This window comes from Solanum pennellii, chromosome 3, assembly GCF_001406875.1.
Source record: "Solanum pennellii chromosome 3, SPENNV200".
Classification (NCBI taxonomy): domain Eukaryota; kingdom Viridiplantae; phylum Streptophyta; class Magnoliopsida; order Solanales; family Solanaceae; genus Solanum; species Solanum pennellii.
In genome coordinates, this window is record NC_028639.1 from 1605395 (window position 1) to 1625973 (window position 20579).

General features: G+C 32.7%; 3 protein-coding genes across 3 annotated transcripts; 1 reads left to right on the top strand and 2 right to left on the bottom strand.

The window, feature by feature from the left end:
* Positions 1 to 5504: 5504 nt before the first annotated feature.
* LOC107015130 (alpha-L-fucosidase 1-like) lies at positions 5505 to 9774 on the top strand. Its single transcript, XM_015215309.2, has 3 exons — positions 5505 to 6164; positions 7015 to 7251; positions 9009 to 9774. Exons 1-3 carry the CDS (start codon positions 5617 to 5619, stop codon positions 9679 to 9681), a joined length of 1458 nt encoding a protein of 485 aa, XP_015070795.1. The 5' UTR covers positions 5505 to 5616; the 3' UTR covers positions 9682 to 9774.
* Positions 9775 to 12918: 3144 nt separating this feature from the next.
* Positions 12919 to 14836, bottom strand: LOC107015400 (pentatricopeptide repeat-containing protein At5g66520-like). The gene has a single exon (XM_015215653.2). It carries the CDS (start codon positions 14634 to 14636, stop codon positions 13017 to 13019), a length of 1620 nt encoding a protein of 539 aa, XP_015071139.1. The 5' UTR covers positions 14637 to 14836; the 3' UTR covers positions 12919 to 13016.
* A 133-nt stretch (positions 14837 to 14969) lies between these two features.
* Positions 14970 to 20532, bottom strand: LOC107015401. Its single transcript, XM_015215654.2, has 3 exons — positions 19381 to 20532; positions 19136 to 19284; positions 14970 to 15552 (listed from the first exon to the last, which is right to left on the bottom strand). The coding sequence occupies exons 1-3, from the start codon at positions 20293 to 20295 to the stop codon at positions 15303 to 15305; spliced, it is 1314 nt and encodes a 437-aa protein (XP_015071140.1). The 5' UTR covers positions 20296 to 20532; the 3' UTR covers positions 14970 to 15302.
* Between the last annotated feature and the right edge of the window lie 47 nt (positions 20533 to 20579).

Sequence of the window (20579 nt, forward strand, 5' to 3'; positions counted from 1 at the left end):
GTAGTCAATAAAGTCTTGAGCTTTTGGAAACTAACCTCACATTCGTCAGACCACTGAAAAGTCACCTCCTTCTGTGTCAATCTAGTTAATGGAGATGCAATGGATGAGAAACCCTCAACAAACCGTCGATAATAACCTGCAAGGCCCAAGAAACTCCGAATCTCAGTAACTGAAGCAGGTCTGACCCAATCTCTAACCGCCTCAATCTTCTTAGGATCCACCATGATACCCTCCTTGGACACTACATGTCCCAAGAATGCTACCGAACTAAGCCAAAACTCACACTTTGAAAACTTTGCATAAAGCTTCTTCTCCTTTAGAATCCCAAGAACAATCCTCAATCTTCATAGGTCACGGGTTCGATTCTCCCTTGAGGCTGCATGCCAATAAGAGGGGATTAAAAGAGCGAATGGCCGCCCATGGCAGAGACAATACCTGAATATGTGGATCCCGAGGGGGTTGTCACACATACTAAATGTATATTTGGTAAAAAAAAATTCAAAATTTATAATTTTTATGTACGACATAGTACATAAACATATTATTTAAATTGACCTCAACTAACATTTATGATCTCTAACTTTAGGTGCATACAGATATGCATTAAAACTTGTATATAATTGAACAAGTGACACACGTTTATGTAACGGGCATGTTTGAGCATTACATTTTGGGAAAAGACATATTTCCCCTTCAACTTGTATCGAAAAGTCAGTTACACACTTTAACTATAATGACGACCTATTACATATCTATTCTTGTTCAAAGTGTGATTAATACCACTCCAAAAACTGACGTGGAAATAAAATTAAAATTAAAAATAAATTAGGCGCGTTCGATTTGAAATAATGTTTTTAAAAAAATAATTTTTTCAAACCCACCCCTTGTTTTCTTCTTTCTCATGTTCATCTTCTCTTATTTCCTTCGGAAATCTTCTTCTTTCATTTTCTTCTTAGCATATTTTTACAAATTGTCAATCAATTTCATTTTCTTCTTATCATATTTTTATAATTTTTCACTCAATTTCATCATTATAATTAGAAAATGTAATTTTTTAAATTTAAATTTCATAATGATTATAGAAATTTGAGACTTTGTTTTCTTAATCTTTCCACTTTCCCGTTCAAATTTTTGTACAAAGCACAAAGTTAACTGAAACACCATGGATCATAAATGGTCCAAAAGAATTTTTTGCCTTAGAAACGCCATGGATCTGAAAAAACTTCTTTTGTACTCAAGTTGGAGGAGGAAGCTTATTGAAAAGAAGCTCATGGATCTCAAATATGTCATAACTTCAAACACCATAGATCTGAAAAAAGAAGCTCATTGAAACGTCATTAGATCCATGGTTGAAGCTTTGAGCTCGTTGAAGCAATTGCAATAAAAACTAAAAGCAAAAATATAGAAAAGGGATAAGGTAAAAGGGTTTGATTTGGTGTTTGTCAATGACCAATTTAGTCTTTTGTGGTGGCTGAGGTAGTTGTTTGGTGGTTGTTTTGTGTCGGAGATGGGTCGGCTGTTGGGAAAAAAAAAGAGATGATGTTATAGAGGTAGGTTTGTGGTGGTGATGGGTTGGTTGTTCTTCGCCGGAGAAGACAAAGAGAATCGTGATATAAATTCAAATGATTATTAGAGAATTTTAATAATTATTTACGAATTAATTAGCGTAAAATAGATTTAATAAAAGAAAAATTGATTAATAAAGAAAAGAAAATAAAAAAATAAAAAAAATTATAATTTCTGACATGTTCTGATGCTGATGTGATAGCGAGTGTAACACACCACATACTGTGAAAGTGGTGTTATGCATCTCAAGGTGGTACTAAATTCACTTTTAAATATTAAGAGTGTATAATAGATCATCATAATAGTTTAAGTGTGAAACTGACTTTTCGATACAAGTTTGAGAGGTAATTTATGCCTTTTCCCTTACATTTTTCCTTTTTATGTATATTTCGTATACTAGTCGGCCCAAGTGTTTAGCACCGTATCATCCTAAGGAATATCCATCAATACTATCAGCCCATGGACCTCTTTGGGCTTCCCCACAAATGGGCCTAACACATTCCCAAATTAGAGTAATACACTTAGGACCACTTCCCTTCCCAAGCATCCAAACTTTGTCACCTTTTTTCACCCTTTCTTTAAGGAAAAACTATGTATCTACACATACTTCACTATCATATATATACATTTTACCTCTAGTTCAAAAATATTACATATAATATCACTTTTTAATAATTATACTATAATTTTTTAAAAATTAAATTAGATACATAATCCCCTCAAAAATGATTTTTAATAATTATCTTAAAAGTATATCTCCTTAATTAATGGGACTTTAACAATTCAAATTACTTCATCTCTTTTCACACCATCAACACACTCCCCCACATTACTCATTGTTCAAGCACATTATCCCCTTCTTCCTCAACCATTTCAATGCATGTTTTGTTTCACACACATCTACCATTACCCCTTTCGTCCTCGAGCATCTTTGCATATCATAAATTCATAATCAATTCTCTATAATCAACATTATATAAATAGGTAAAGTAAGATTTTGTTCAGTTATTTCGAGATATTGTATTGTAACACTGTTCTTACCATGTTAATGTATCTAATTAGGAGCTCTAATAATTTTAAAGTTTGATTTTAGGATTTTTACATTGTTTGAATCTATTAGTTTTTCATACTTTTAACTGGATGAAAATTTACAATGTCATTAATTTCGTACACCGATTTATAATTTTTATATTTTTGGATTAATGATAAGATAAATAATTCACACTCGTGATTTATTTCTAATTTCATGTGTTTTGATTACATTCCATATTTAGATACATATGTGTATGCTTACTATGTATCTGAGATACATGTTGATACTTGATACATCAGATTAATACTAGATATATATAGAAGATACATGAAACTAAAATTAGATCATATAAATAGATACATGAAATTAATATTAGGTCATATAAATAGATACATGGAATTGATACTAGATACATTTATGATACATATGAATGTACCTGTATGATATTCATGTATCTAGTGTTTAGTTTGTTGAATACATCATATATTGATAATAGATACATCAAATTAATGAATTTATTATTTTAAGAGTAATAAAATGAAATTAGTCAAACTAAATGACAAAAATATACATGTTTTTGTCTTTTATTAATAATATTAATGAAAATTATTATTTCAAATAATAGTAAAATAAAATTAATCAAACATATAATTAATTTAAACAAATAAAATACGTATCTCAATTTTAAAATTCAACAGATACATATATCTCGCAAATTCAAATTTATATATCTCAAACATAAAATATGACAATTCATACCATAAAGAAGAAGAAGATTGGTTCCCAAATCTATGCAATGTCATCAAAGCAGGCTTCATATCACTCTCACAAAGATTCAACCCTTTTCCTATCTAGGAAGAGCACCATGCTGACTTCATTAATGACTTCTTGATAACCTGATTTTGGTGGAATGTATATATAGTGCAAATTCATATAATATGAATAGCTCGAAAAATAATATACGCAAACATTTGAGTTTATTTTGGTAGTAATTGTGTTCATTTGAATGTATGATTGGATTTCATAAGTTTGTAAAAATATTTTCCTGTATGTCTTTAATTATTTGTTCACTTTTGAATTGACACGCCTATTAAAAAATAATGATTAGGATGTCCGAGTTAAGGGCTTGAGTTGATTTTTAAACATCTTAAAATGAAATAAATGTTTTCTATGTGGTAAAAACTCATTTTAAATTATTTCCTCCTTTATCTCTATCATTTGAGGAAGTGTTTCATGACTTGTTGAGTTTAAAACTTGATACTATTGTAATCGAACTGATTACACTTTTGTACATTGTAGGTGTTGTGATTTATTAATCCTCATGCAACATATCATTGATCATGAAAATATGAGAAAGTGAAGAGATATTATCTTTTTAAGAAAGAAAATGTGACACCTTGCTTATATCCTTAACCACGAAGGTAGGTGGCACGTTGATGAGATTTTGAGATTGATATATGAACTGTGATTTCCCCATGAGTCCTTGTGTGAAAGCTAAATACTCGGCAAGGTGTATAGACAGTTTGTGAGACGAAATTGATTCCACCACATCATTTTCATAATTCATTATATTGTATTTGATCAACTTTGTTGTATTGTGTGCCTTGTTTACTGATATCCTTTCGTACTTTATTCACGCTATTGTGATATAAATTGGCGACACCAATGTCAAAGTGAGACTTTTTTGCGTGGAGGTGGAAACGTTTAAATTGTTAAATACATAACAAATTCTAATTTTATTAAATTATTGTTTATCTATTAATTTAGAATAACTTTCTCCATTAAGTTTTTTTTTTTTGATACCGTGAAATTTAACTCTGTCCTAAATCTATAGTTTAGAATTTATTGTAGATATACAAACAAAAAGCAAATTTTCTTTAGTTTTTTTCTTTACGCGTTTTTAAAGATAAAATACCAATTAGATTATTCAAAATCAACAATATTTAAACTACTGAAAATGTAAGTAATGAATTATAATACAAAATATAATTTTATTTGAGTTAGATTATAATAATTTTTCTAAAAAATATTTGACTCAAGATTTTATAAATTTTTTTTTTTGATTTCTCTTACGAAACGTAATTTTCATAAACGGGTGATGGGGGCGATATGTAGATTCTTATCCAGCTTGATTCCTTTTTATAGAAGAATTCTGTCATGTAGTAAAATAATATAACCGTCAGAAAATGTTACTCTACCAATAAAATAATTCTACTAAACTTTAATTTGTAGAAATATTTAATTTTTTTCAAATCAAAGATTTTTATTAGTTGTGAAATATTTAACTTTATTTTAGTTTAGTATCTATAAGGAAAGTAAAATATACTACTTATTTCAATCTCTTAATTAGTTGCTTATGAATAATGAACTATCCTTCATTCTCTCTTTAATTTTTTTTTTTAGGTTTCTTCGATTCCGTAATAATAGACTGTATTAAAGCTTTCGAAATCGAATATAAAATCAAGAACAAGAGGAAAAAGAGAGTATTATATTCCTCAACTTCTTTCCTATTGATTGCAAGTGGTTGTCAATTTTCATCTACATTTCGGACATTTTAAATAAATTTTAAAGTGCTTTTCGAATTGATCCTTTTAAAATAGTGACATTGACACGACAACATTTTAAAAGAAGCCGGCCTGTAATTAGGACATGTTACGTTACTCTTCTTCCTAGAGAAGAAAACAGCTAAAATGTGTCCATTAATTGGTCCAAAGACTAGAGACACTAGGAGGCAAACCCGTGAAAAGAGTGCAAAAAGGCAAAAAAGTAACAAAACCAATTTCATATTTTTCATCGCCTTTTACTTCCTTTTTTAACAACCAAAAAAAAGAAATAATTCTCATAATTTTTTGAAAAAATCTCATTATATATATATATATATATATATATGGTAGTACATACACAACTCAAAAAAAAAAAAAAAACAAAGGGAAAAAAATTAAAGGTCCCCACTTTGGCACTTATAATTCATCCTCTATTCTTCATTATCAACATTGGAAAAAAAAAGAAAAAAAATCATGACTAACCCTTGTTATTATACTTGTTTGTCATGTCTAATCATGACCTTATTTCAATTGATCATTCCTAGCCAAGAAACACAAGTAACACCACCTCCATTGCCAATTCTCCCATTACCAAATTACGCTCAATTAAAATGGCAACAAAGGGAACTCATAATGTTCCTACATTTTGGTGTCAACACGTTCACGGATAGTGAATGGGGCACTGGGGTTGAAAATCCTTCGATTTTCAACCCCACAAACCTAGATGCCAACCAATGGGTTGACACCGCGGTTCAAGCAGGAGTATCACTAGTGATACTCACTGCTAAACACCATGATGGTTTTTGCTTGTGGCCTTCTAAATATACCGATCATTCGGTTATAAAAAGTCCTTGGAAAAATGGCCAAGGCGATGTGGTTCGAGAATTTGTCAATGCAGCCAAGGCTCGCGGAGTTGATGTGGGTTTGTACCTTTCGCCATGGGATCGCCATGATAAGAGTTATGGGCTTAATAAAGAGTACAATGAACATTATTTGGCTCAACTACAAGAACTTCTCAATGAGTAAGTCTTTCATCTTTCTTTTTTTTTCAATAATACATGTATCACAAAAAAGAAAATTTTTTTTACCTATATATATACATCCAATGTTGTAAAGAATTTTTTAGCCTATTTTATATAACAGGTAATTTGTCTTATTTTTTTGGGGAATTAATAAAGTTCTATGTATTGTGGTGTAAAATTATTTTCACTTTAATTATGATACTTCTTTGTTTTTAGTCTAAGTACAAAAAAAGAATGATATGTACATAATTTTGATAATAATTTAACTTTTTAAACTTATAACTTTACCCTTTATAAGGTTATTTAATTTTTTATATCACAAATTTTAATTTTTTTTTAAAATTTATTGTTCAATCAAACCTATCACGTAAATTGAAATGAAGAAAATAATAATTGATAGTTTACATATATAACTTAAAATCTTTTTCAAGTTGATAATCTGTCTTCTTCCTATTATTGCTTAAAATCTTTTTCAAGTTGCTAATCTGTCTTCTTCCTATTATTGCTTATATGTAGTTGTATTATTCCATCCCTTTAAAAAGAAATAAAATAATATTTTTTTGTTTTTTAGTCTTTTTAAAAAGAATAAATTTTTTTAATAACATTTTAATTTTAGCTTTTCACAGGACATGTTTAACGCCACAAGATTAAAAGACAATTTTGTACGTACATTTGACAAAACTTTAATTTAGAACCACAAGATTTAAAAATCTTCTTTATTTACTTAAACTCCGTGCCAAGATAAACCACGTGAACGAAGGGAGTATCTTTTAGATGAATTGTGTTATCATTGTATATAAGTTGATGGAACTAATAAATTTTATTTTGAATTAATTGTTTGAAATTAAAGATATGGAGATGTTAAAGAGATATGGTTTGATGGAGCAAAGGGTTCAAATACACCAAACATGACTTACTACTTCGAAGATTGGTTTGCAATAGTGAATGAATTGCAGAGTGCAATCAACATATTTTCCGATGCCGGACCGGGAGTCCGATGGGTCGGAAATGAGCAAGGGTTCGCCGGAAACACAAGTTGGTCCACTATCAATCGAACATTGTTGTCTATTGGCGGTAGCAACGCTGAGTACGTAAAATATTTTTTTTCCAAACTTTAGCTAAAATACAATTATTTTCCTTTAATATTATTGTTTGTGCTAGCTGTATTTACAAAATCATGTGGCTAAGACTTTTTCACTAGAAAACAGGACTAAATTGGCTATATATATCCATATGTTAATCACCCTTTTATGAAAAACAAGAAGATACATGTCAAAATGTCAATTATATTAGATAATGACTTCCACTACGTGCAAAGTTTTAAGGAAAAAAAATAAAAGATTTTTAGAAGTTATGATCTTTAATACAATCTCATAAACGTATATTAATAAAATAAAAATGTGTTATTCTTTTTGAATTGTCCCAAGTAATAGCCGGGGAACTATGTTTGGCAAAATATATTTGATATTTCAAAATGAATGAAAATCCTTTTCTTCCTATAAATTCCATAATTAATGTTGGTTAAAAAATGAGTATTGCCAAAACGTTTCAACCAATTTAATTTTGGGACACTAAATTGTCTTTATAGACAATTGATTTTTATTGTATTTATTAGCCATAGACCTTATTGTCTCATAATCCCTCTTAGTCATTAATCATTAGCCCTTAATTGTCTTCATGTCCGTTTGGAGTCTTGGAATTCTTTCAACCAATTTTTATATTATGATCTTAATTATATGTTGATTTTCTAATCCTAAATGTTGATATAGGAGAAAAAAGATCCCAAATTCCCTTCATTCCATATTATTGTTGCTAGGTTTTATATAAAAAAGGGATAATACTCAATTACCCCCCTAGCCTATACCCAAAATCCCTACGACACACCTTATCTTTGATTAGGTCCTATTACCCCCTCCAACTTTTTTTTTTAAGTAATTTATTACCCCTTGCGTGCCTACGTGGCAATAATAATCTGCAAGGTCGAAGTGTTTGTTGAACACGCGTCGGGATCCACTTTTTCAGCTTTCGATAAAGTAACTTTACACTTCCCAAGTTTGAAAAGCTGGCGTTTTATCTTTTCCAAATTAATTTTACCAAAAAGTAGATGAAGTAGAAAGAGGGAAAGTCTTGCATGTGTGGACGGGATCGATTTCAAAGGTTAGAAATTAGATTTCCAACTGAAATTTGATTTTCAATGTTGGATTTTGGGAGTTAATTTTAAACATTGTCAAAACTTATTCAACTCGGATTTTGTCGTAACCCTAACTTTATAAACATTGTCAAAAAAAATAAGAATTAATAATCGACATAAAAAGATGTAAAGAATATATTAAATTTTACTTTATCTTTCAAATCAAGGAGCTATTTAACTTGAATGATAATGGATGGAGCTTCTTCAAAAATGAAGAACCATGAACATGGGGTTATTTTTTGAAAAGAGGAAGAAGAACTTGCTTTTGAGAGAAACAATAAAATTTATTTTTGAATTTTTTTTCAAATTGCTTTGACACGTGGCTAACTTTTATTGGTCCTTGTTAGCCAAAATCTGCACTCACTCTGCACACACTCTGCACTCACGCGCCCTACATGGGTGAAATCACGATTATTGCCACGTAGGCACGCAAGGGGTAATAAATTACTTTTAAAAAAAAGTTGGAGGGGGTAATAGGACCTCATCAAAGATAAGGTGTGTCGTAGGGATTTTGGGTATAGGCTAGGGGGGTAATTGAGTATTATCCCTATAAAAAAAGAATTTTTCTTAGTTGAATTTTGAAAATACATGTATACCGAAATAATTTTTTTTTTGAGTCATCTTTATATAAATTTTTAACTTTGCGAATGCAGTTATCTGAACCGTGGAGACCCAAAAGGGACAGATTGGGTACCACCAGAATGTGATGTATCAATTCGACCAGGATGGTTTTGGCATAAATCACAAGAACCAAAGAGCCTAAGTGAGTTACTCGAAATTTACTACAATTCCATCGGACGAAATTGCGTATTGCTACTTAACGTGCCTCCAAACACACAAGGATTAATAAGCAATAGTGATGTGCAAAGACTCAAAGAATTTACAAGTGCAATTGACACAATATTCTCCACCAATTTAGCCAAGGAGTGTTCAATCGAAGCAAGTAGTCAAAGGGGAGGTAAAAATGGAGGATTCGGACCCGAAAACGTGCTAGATGATGACAATTTATGGACATATTGGGGTCCAAAAGATGATGATGAAGAGCATAATTGGATTGAGTTCAAAACAAAGAGTGATAAGCCATTGAGGTTTAATGTGGTAAGGATTCAAGAAGCAATTGGACTAGGACAAAGGGTAAAAAGTCATCAAATTTATGTTGATGGGAACCTAATTGCTAATGGAACTACAATAGGATACAAGAAGCTTCACAGGATTGAAAAAGGGGTGGTCAATAATGCTAAAAGTGTGAAGATAGAGATAATTGAATCAAAGGGAACTCCTTTGATATCATCAATTGGTCTACATTTTGATCCCTTTTGGTGGTAACCACATGATGGTCCACTTAACTTCTTGTCTTCTATATAGTAGAAAGAAAAAAAAAAACAGGATGTTATAATAAATAAAGTGTTGATTCTAGTACCCTTTGAAATGCTTTGGAAAAGCTTTTTTTATGAAAACAAGAAATGACTTTCCGTGATAAAAAATTAATAAATTAAATATTATAAGTGATGTTTTAAGTTTATTATCGATCCTTCTTCGTCCCAATCCATCCAATGCATCGTAGCATTATTCTAAGTATATATAAATATTTTTTAAATACACCCCAAAAAGTAAAAGGAATTAAAGGCAAGTAAGTTAACTTTAATTTATTACTTTGTATTATACAAAAGAGAATCTTTATGTGTACAAAAAATGTAGTAGTGAGTGGTGGGTGACCACCATGCTTGCACCAACCTGGGCTGTTCCATTATCACTTTAGTGATCAATCATGCATGTATAGGAACAAGACAACTCAATAGCTATCTCTATTAACACAGTTTCCCATTCAAAAGGTGAAATGAAGAACAAAAGTGACAAGGACTCAATGTAAACTAGTATGACAGTTTGGATATGCGATACGAAATTGTAATATGAAATCTCAAATTGTTGGAAAATTATAATTTGGAAATTTCAAATACTGATTTTGGATTTTTCAAAATTTAAAAATTGACCCATAGATTTATATTTTATAAAACAATCCCACCTATTTATTTCATATGAAAATAAAATTTATAATTCATATTATTACTTTTAAAATTATTTATATATCATGTAATGATTGTTCTCACTTACATAGAATTTATTACTCCCTCCGTCCGGTATTGTTTGTCATGGTTTCTATTTTTAGAGTCAAACTATAAAAACTTTGACTAACATTTTAAGATGCATTTTTTCATCATATTAATATGAAAAAAATTGTAATTTATAGTACTTTTCATATAGTTTTAGAATATCTAATTTTTTTGTTTAAAATATTGAATTAATGTGATCTAATTTAACTTTGAAAATTAGTGAAATTGACTTTACAAAAGCGTAGCATGACAAACAATTCCGGACGGAGGGAGTACTATTTCAAATCAATTTCTACTCTACCATCATCTTCACCAAATTCATTATTTTTTATCAAATATATTTACCAATCAAATTGGCCAACAAATGATTCAAACTAACAATGTTGGTTCATTTTCTCAATCACATGACTGAGAAATGCAAATTTCAACGTGAGAAGATTATTCGTACTATGTTGAAGGATTATATTAAAGAGTAATACACCAAAATTTATATTTTTTTTATAGAATTAAAACTATATATATATTGTATATTTTAAGAATCTCTTTTGTGATAGTGTATTATGCGATTTTATAAACTTGTGCTTATTTAGTAAGGTTGTATAAATGATTGATATAATTTAATAGTTTTGCAACTTATGAAATTCTTGTGTTTATATCAAAAACATACAACATTACAAGTTCAAACTACATCTTCAAACAAAACTTTAACTTTATCTCATAATTTTATATTATGATTTATATCATAATTTAATATCGCATAGGTAAACATGCCCCTTATGTGTGTGCCGCCCAATATATAGTTGGATGTTAAGAAAAATGAAAAAGTTTTATATGGTGATTAATGAGATGCAGTATGGTTTGCTTATAAGGCTTGAAAATAAAATTATGTCAACGAATAACAATACAATTTATCTAAATAATATATTTATTAAAACAACATACTATAATATATTATTTGAGAGTTGTCTACTTATAACCTCTAGTACTTAATAACTAGTACTAGAAATCGCATAATATGCGAATTATATAGTTCATTTTGTTAAAGCAACATTAGATATATATTATTTAATAGAATTTTAACTGACGTGTTGTTTCTATTATTATTTTTTAACTAGAAAAGATAATACTTATATCAATACATTTTGGCAATTATTACTCACTCCATTTTAAAATAGATGATAATAATTGATTTGACACAATTAGAAGAAAAAAGAAGAAGAAATTTGTAGTCTCACACTCTTCTTGACTAAATGTGTAGCTATATTTAGTTCTATACGGATAAAAGAAAATAAAAAATTTAAAGTTGAATTATTTTTATTTTTAAAAATACGATATTTTTATTGATACGAAATTAAAAAAAAGTGTATATAATTTAAATGAATCTCAATCATAAATTATTATATAATACACATGACATGAATTTATAATGTCATTGTACATTACTTGACCTAATTATACTTGGCCGGTCAATATTCTCGTTACAATCACTGAAAAGAAGGATATGAGAACCTATTTTATAGTTAAATATTGTGGTACAATATCCACAAACTATGTCCTCATAAATCCTATTTATTGTGTAACAAACTAACAATTGATCCTATATATAAACATCATAATAAAGTATTTATAAGTTTCCACTCGCATTACATTCAAATAAAATGTCTATTCAAGCAATGAAACCATTATAAAGAAATTCTTGATCAAAAAAAAATAAAATGTCCTAGATATAGTAATATTAAAGTCAATCACTACTTATCTTTGTAAATTTTATGTGATTTAAATTAATATGTCTCCTTAAGAACCATATATTGTCACAACAATGGAAAATACAGTTAGAATGCATCTCATGTTCACTCTACACATATCAAAATATTTTTCCAACCCCAACTCTACATTGTTTTTTTCTATTTTAGATCCTTAGCTTTTCATATAAGGTTGTATCCGTAAGCATGTTTGATCAAACTTCTAAAATCAGCTTATATTAAAAAGTATTTTTGGGGTGAAGCAATTTGTGTTTAATCAATTATTTTTAAAAAACGATAATTAGTGTGTGACCGAGCTTTTTAAAAGTGTTTGAAATATATGTTTTTTCGAAAAAAGTTACTTTCTTTAGCTTCTGAAAAACAGTTTTTTCTAATCCTCCAATACACTCATTTTCCATAAGAAGTTTAATCAAACATCTCACTGTTTTCTAGATAAGCATTTTTGGCCTCTCAAAAGCTTGATCAATCAGGTTATAGTTCTTTATCTTGTCAACCAATAAAAGATAAAATGAGTCCAAATATACAAAACATATACATCGATTCTGTATATGTCTATTTATTCAATATACTAAACCTATAATTATCCTTTCTTTTTTTCATTTTGGGGCATGAAAATACTTAGAAGCCAAAGCAGGCAGTAAATACTAATCTGGTCATATTGACTGTAAAACAAGACCACCACAAGTATGTCATATGAAAGTAAAACTCTTATGTCTTCAGATGGAATGCCAGGCTCTGAAATCAGTCATATCTATTGAAGAACCAAATAAGTATTTTTCACTCTTCATCATTCCACAACAGCGCTTATACTAAAACTCCTTCCTATCTCATGACTCAAACTAGATAAAACAAACTTTATTTCTGTCATCAAAACTTGAGGTGATCCTCTTACAGAAAATTCGCAAACAACTCCATTAACTTCAATCGTGCTACAGCCAGGAACAGTCTTCTCAATCTCGTTCTCCTTCATAAGAGCTCTAATTTCCTTCACATGATCAAACCTTCTAGCTTTGGCATATATATCACAAAGATTGACATAAAAGGCATGGTTCAGAGGCTCTAATGCAATTAAATACCTGGCAACTTTTTCTCCTAACTGAAAATTCTGGTGCATTTGACAGCCACCGAGTAGTGCACCCCAAACGAAAACATCTGGCTCCACTGGCATATTTTTGATCAGCTCTTCTGCTTCATCAAAGAGACCAGCTCGACCAAGAATGTCAATCATGCAAGCGTAGTGTTGGACTTGTGGTTCTATGTGATAAGCATGCCTCATCACGCGGAAACACCAGCGGCCTATGTCTACAAGGCCAGAATGAGCACAAGCTGACAGCAATGCAGTAAAAGTCACAGCATTAGGTCTCACTCTAGCTGTTTTCATGTCCAAGAAAAGCTCGAGAGCTTCTCTGCCATTACCATTAATTGCAAATGCAGAAAGCATAGCTGTCCATGCCAAAACATCCTTATTTTTCATTGACCTAAAAACATCAAGGGCTTTAGAAACATTCCCACATTTGCCATACATATCGACTAATGCTGTTGCAATCACCATATCACACTCCATTCCGCTTCTATTCAAGTAATCGTGCACCCACCTTCCTTGATCAACCGCGCCAAGAGAAGCACAAGCTGAGAGCACGCTAGCAATTGTCATTTTATCTGGACTAACCATATCATCACCAGAAACTTGCATTTCAAAGAAGAATTCTAAAGCTTCCTTTGGCCTACCTCCTTGTACGAACCCCGTGATAATTGAATTCCAAGTAACAATATTCCTATTCTTCATCCTCCTAAACAACTCTAACGCCATATTCAGCTCTGAATTTCTCAAACACCCAATTATTATAGAATTCCACGAAACAACATCTCGATTAGACATTTCATCGAACACCTTCCTTGCACTATCCACAGACCCAAATTGTGAATACAGAGTAATTAAAGAATTCTGCACAAAAACATCACTGTGAAACCCAAACTTAACAACATGGGCATGAACACTTGGTCCGATGAGTCCATCAACTCTGCTCGCGCAATGCTTTAACACGAAAGGAAAAGTAATACAATCCGGTGTAATACCATAAAAGAGCATTTGTTTGTACAGAATTAAGGGCTGAGATGAATTGGGGTCATGGATTCTTGAAGCGTAAGCTCTGATCATGGAGTTGTAAATGAAGAGAGTTTTTCGAGGAACGAGCCTGAATACGGTATCGGCATAGCTGAGAGACCCTGATTGAGAAACTGTGCAGAAGAAAATAATGCGAGAGATTAAGAGCCAACGGTCAGTGATGAAGAACTGCGGGGCTGTAGTTATGTGGGCATGAATCTGTTTGAGCTCTCTCATGCTCCTGCAATTCTCAAGCAGGTATGCTAGTGTGTTCTTCAACTTTAGCCGTTGCAACTCCATCATTTTCGTTGCTCAAACATTTGGAAAACGGAAATAACGAAATTGGGAACAGTCTACGACAATGACATACTCAGTGTAATCATGACGGAGAGGTTCCGAGGTATACGCAAACTACTTCCTATTTAGAGCTAGAGGGGTAGAATGACAATCGCCAGGAAAGAGACGTGCATTCCAATCGAAAAGCCTAGATGTTTAGGCAGAATGCACCTTCGCCTATTGTTAATTAGAGAGTTGATTCACTGGACCTGGTTAATGCAGTGGCAAGGTAAGGAAGATACCATGGCGTTGCATGAATGGACATTCAAAAAATCTTGGAAACGATGGATTACACATTGCTAAAAGGAAATATAATCAAATGACAGATAAACTTGCGAAGTTTGGTAGCTGATCGACAACACAATTTCACCTGAAAAGATGGAACGTTGCTTTACAAGTTGCTTCCTAGATTTTGTAGAAGCTTCCCGGCATGGGATTTGAAAGGGTTACAACAGACAAATAAGTATGCTTATTGAACAAATTTTGTGAAGAATTCTTTGCTTAATCTGCACTTACTGGAACTTGAAATGAAAATCAATCAAGATGTGAAGAAAAGATGAGCATAACTTCCGAAAAAACTGGATTCTGGGCGGCTACCTACTCTTACATGGCCTGTGCATTTCATCCTCTCCTCTATAGGAAACCCTCAATCCCTTTGCCTGCCTGCACTTCCCTATATATTGTAAGGGCTTCATCCATTACTTTAGCCTGAGCCAACAACTGCGCTCTCTTCTTCCCAGAAGGATGAGTAGACAGATAATCTCTCAAGGCTGATTCCCCAGAAATTTTGCCCAGCTTCTCATAGACTGAGGGAGCTATACGAGGGTTATACCCAGCAGAAGCCATCAGCAGCAGCCCTATGTAATCTGCTTCCATCTCCATCCTGGTACATAGAAATGCATGAGAACTCGATACGAAAGGAAAAAAAGGCAAAACATTCATCCTATCTATCACGATGAAATGACTAGTTTCGTGTATTACATATGCATGCTTGCTAAGAAGACATGTGCACCCCACACAAATAAAACGGTTGACACATAACAGGGTACATTAACAGAAACCCACATGACAAGTAGGTGATGCCATAAAGGCTTGAAGCCAAGAGTTTCAATTCCAAACTCTATATGATCAGTGATTACTGATATCACCAACCTCTACTGCTGGAACAAGCTCATTAAGCAATTAACTCAAGACTTTAACCAACAAAAGTATGCCTAATATATAGACTTCGAGAAACAACAGCGGACTTACTAGATCACTACTAAGCACATTACGAAATGCACCAGATAACTGAGCATCTGAAATCAGTGACTTCCTCCTCTCTTCTTTTCATTTTTTATGTGGGATGGGTGGACGGAAAGGTGGGTTACACGGCAGATATTGCCAGTCACATTTATTTTGAAGTTTGAGTTTTCTAATACCTTTGGAAATAGAAATCCTTTTCAAATTGTTCCTTTTGTGTTTCGCCACTCACAACATGATCGACAGAATTCTAAATCCCTTTACTCCAGTGACTAAATGGAGTATGTCAAACACAAACAAATTTAAATTTGGAAGTCCTGGAGTCAACAACTAAACTGATGTCACAAATGAGGAGATTCGGATATGCTTTCAATGCATTTTTAAAAACAGTCAGAAAGTAGCATTAAGCTGATCACATATTATTGTTTCTGTTCACACAGACTATATCGTCAATTGGCACTGCTAAAGCTCAGAAGCACTTAAGCGCATAAAAGGATAAAACCTCAAAACATTAGCTGTCCAACTTGAGTAGTTGAGTTTACCGGCAGAGATCCACATATTAACTATGAGTTCTTCTAACAAAGTCATACTTGCCATGATTTGCTCTCTCTCTCTCTCTCTCTCTCTCTCTCTCACACACACACACACACACACAATTAAAAAAAAAAAAAATCCTAGCAGGATAAAAGAAAGAAATGCAGCGTCTCCATTTCACTTTTCTTTTCTTTTTTTCAGGGTGGAGGGTCACTGCCACACTAAATTTTCTCTGATAGATTCCTGATAACCGCCTTAGATTCACTAACCAAAGATTAGCCCCTAAGCTTTAGAGAACTCAGGTTCCTATTTCTCGAAATTATGCTTCTCATCCAAAAGGATCATGAATTGACAAAACACCCTATAACAAACAGGAATTAATATTTTAGTTGCATACTGCAATCATGGATATTTCAGGCAAGATACTCGCTGGATATGACCGGGATAAGGTATTTCTTGTTTCAGTTTTGGATAGAGCTTCCTGATTTTCAGATTCAAATAACATCCTAAAATTAGCATTCGCTGGACAAATTTGAGACCACAATGCAACTGTGAGAAGAAATAACAGCGTGGATCATTTCAAGTAAGAAACGCCAGGATTCAAACTAAACCGATACTTCTTGGAAAAATTCTGAAGGGCAGCAAACAGTTTGTGAAAGGGTTTCTGGTTGAAAAATCTCTTTAGATTTGTGTGAACATGGAATGCCGAAAATTTGCTTCAAGAAGATGTGCCTGCAATCTATCCTCGTGGTTAAGCACTCTGCTTTATTGCTTCCAACAATCATCTTTAGTATGTAACTCCCATTAATATTGAGATGTCTTCGATAATATCTTATGGAATAATATCCAATTAGATGGTAACGTGACTAATTCACAATCTATACAGTTAAAATCAGTAAGCATTGATGGAATATATCTTATAGCTTTAGTTTTTTCATTGTTATTAATGATTTTTACAAGTCCTCAGACTTCAAACATATAAAGGAAAACTATCAAACAGCATAAATATAGAGATACAACTATACATCTATAAATAACCCCCCGTATTTTGATGCTCATATTTTCATATTGTACTCATATCTGTAACCCTACCTTATAAAAAAAATGCACTCATATTTATGCCCGTGCTACATAGCTGATGCTCAACAAATATCCTTTCTTTTTTTAGGAATGTCTTATGTTTTAAGAAAACGCACTAGTTAATGAAACTGGCAAGTTTATAGAGCTGAACAGAAAAATGAGAGATCGATCAGGGTTCAATCAACACACAAAATGGGGAAAGGATAGAGAACGAGAAAAGCCATCTAAAGAGGGGGAACCAACACCATCAGAAGATGAGTGCATATGCACTTCAATTGCACCCCACTGAGGCGCTGACCTTTATCAAGTCAACGTGGATAAAATGGGAACTTGGTCTTTTCCAGACAACTTGAAATGTCAAACTCATTAGAACCCTGGTACAAATCAGTCAAGGGAAGATCCTCTCCTTTGCCCATCACGCAGAAAGCAAGAAGAGGAGCATCCTTGGAAGCACTGGAAACCAATTTAGTTTTAGTAGTAGTAGAGTTTGGTCAGAGTGTCACTTGTAGCTGTTTCCAAATGAATCCACCTCAAGTCCCAAGGTTAAAAGCTTCGTAATTTGTGAACTTAATATATATGATATATTTTGTACATATAAGAATTTATTCAGTTCTGTTTGGTATTTTTTTGGTTTATCTAAAATTAGGAAACCTACCATAATTTCTCGGGACAGTTATATATCTATATTGAAACCTACGACTTTATTATAAATACTAAGAATCGGTTCAGCAAGGTTCAGTTCAGTCAGTACAATCCATTCTCAGAAAACCATTGACACACCTAATATTATCAACTTGTTCTACTTTATAATTATACCTTCCCAACAAATACCTCATAAATGTTTCCATGTAAAGATAGAGTTAAGTTTTCGAGTTCCCACACACCCTGTTCTGCTGGATCAAAGCAGCAGAAACAAATTGGCATAACTTATTTTTCTTTTTCCCTTGATTGTTCTACAAGCTCTATTCACTTTGTATACAGTGGAAACAATGATACTAGGGGTAGAACATTGGATTCCCAACTACCAACAATTTCAATGTCCACCATTATGCTGTACTACAACATATTCATCTGACATAGAGGGAGAACCTCTTAGAAGGGCCCATGTGTGTGCAATGAAAACCATAACACGAAACATAATGCAACATAGATAGGGAGTACAAAAAAGTTAATGTAAAATTCTTCTTCTCAACATGAATGTTGGAGGATGCAAATGAAAAGAAACAAGAGACAATAAAGACATCCAACCAAGATTTTGATGCGACCACCATTAAAAAAAGAGGCTCAAGCTCTATGCCTACATGTTGCAATGATCCCATCAACATTTAACAAATAATTCACATATATGCTACTTATGTAACACACAAAAATGAGCTTTCTGGGATGACATATTCTCTGATGAACACTTGTTCGCTACGTATTGGCTGTATATGCGGACATGACATTCCTATGATTATAAAGTTTACCAGTTTAATACAATTGAATAACAGAGAGAATTGCCAGGATAAGACACAACAATGTTAACTAAGTCCTAAAAGACAGATTAAAACATAAAACACACAAGCAAGAGAAACTTACAAAATCCAGAAAATAAAAGGTGATACACATACCTGCGTGAGAATGGAAGCCTTAGGAACAGGGCTGACATCGTGTTAACAACATCAGGCATCACAAATTGATAAAGAACCAATTGAATGATAGCAAACCACAAGTTTTTTGTGATTCCCTCAGCAGCATGGCGAGCCACAGCATGCCCAACCTATCAAGCAAGCAAAGGGGTGAATACTAAAAACAAGGCAGAGATGTACCTGTATACAATGCACTCAACGAATAAAATGACAAAGCTGATACACACCTCATGCCCAATGATGGTTGCAATTTCAGCATCTGTCCTAAAATGTTCAAGCAACCCTGTGAAAACTACAATCTTCCCACCAGGCAAACAGAAGGCATTTACAACAGGATCATTTACAACCAAAACCTCCCACTGCAATCCCTCGATATGCCCGGTAGCAGACTCTGACCCCTTCTCCTGTCCCTTCTTTCTACTTTTCTGAACCCAACTGTCATCTAGAATCTCATCGTCTTTACTCCAATTCGCCTCGGGGTTACTATTACTTAATGCCATCAAAGTCTCATGCCCACTAGTCTCATGAGGTTCCACGGCATCTGATGCGTAGTGAAGATCAGTCCATACCTGCTCTTTTCGCAATCCTCTTTGTAAAGCTTCAATTATATCTGTAGCTATCAATCTCACCCTAACACTTTCGGGGTGTATAGCAGGCAATATTTTCCCTTTGAATGACTTTTTCATCTCTTGAAACTGAGACTCACCCAGCCTTTTCTCGATATCTTTAGACAAAAGCACAAAATGGGTTCTTTTAGTATAGGGTATAGTCTCCAAATTACCCATATAAACAGTTATCACTAATCCTGAACCCACCAAAACAACAATAAGAACAATTCTTGGATTCTGAAACCATCTATGAGGACCCCTTGGACGAAAATGCTGAATTTGGTGTCGATCAACGTAGTAATATCTTCTAGCCCCACCGAAAAAGGCGCCACTGTACTGATTTTGCTTGATTCCATACTGAAAGCACGAATTTCTCAAAATCCTTGAGGACCCAGATGGACTAGGTTTGCCTAAAGCGTTTGGTACCAAAGAATTGCCGTGGTTGGTTCGTTGAATTGAATTGCTGAATGAAAACTTTGATGCGAAACTTCGAAAAGCATCAGCACCAACTTTTGATCTTCTGTACCATCCCATGATGCTTCGAGGACCTCAAAAATCAACAAGAGTGATGATTGAAAGTAGGAACAGAAGTCATTCAGAAATCAATAAGTAGGAGCAGAGTAATTCTACAAAATTTTCCTAAAATATAACAAGCAAAACAATGAATGGAATCGAAGAATCAGGCGAATAGAGAAGGCGAGTAGAGGGTGGAAGTGTCTAGAAACTACCCTCACAAGTTATGGCTCAAATCAATGAAGTATGTAATAATTGTTATGAAGTTTTAAGAAAGTAAAAAGAATTTGAATTTTATAATGTTT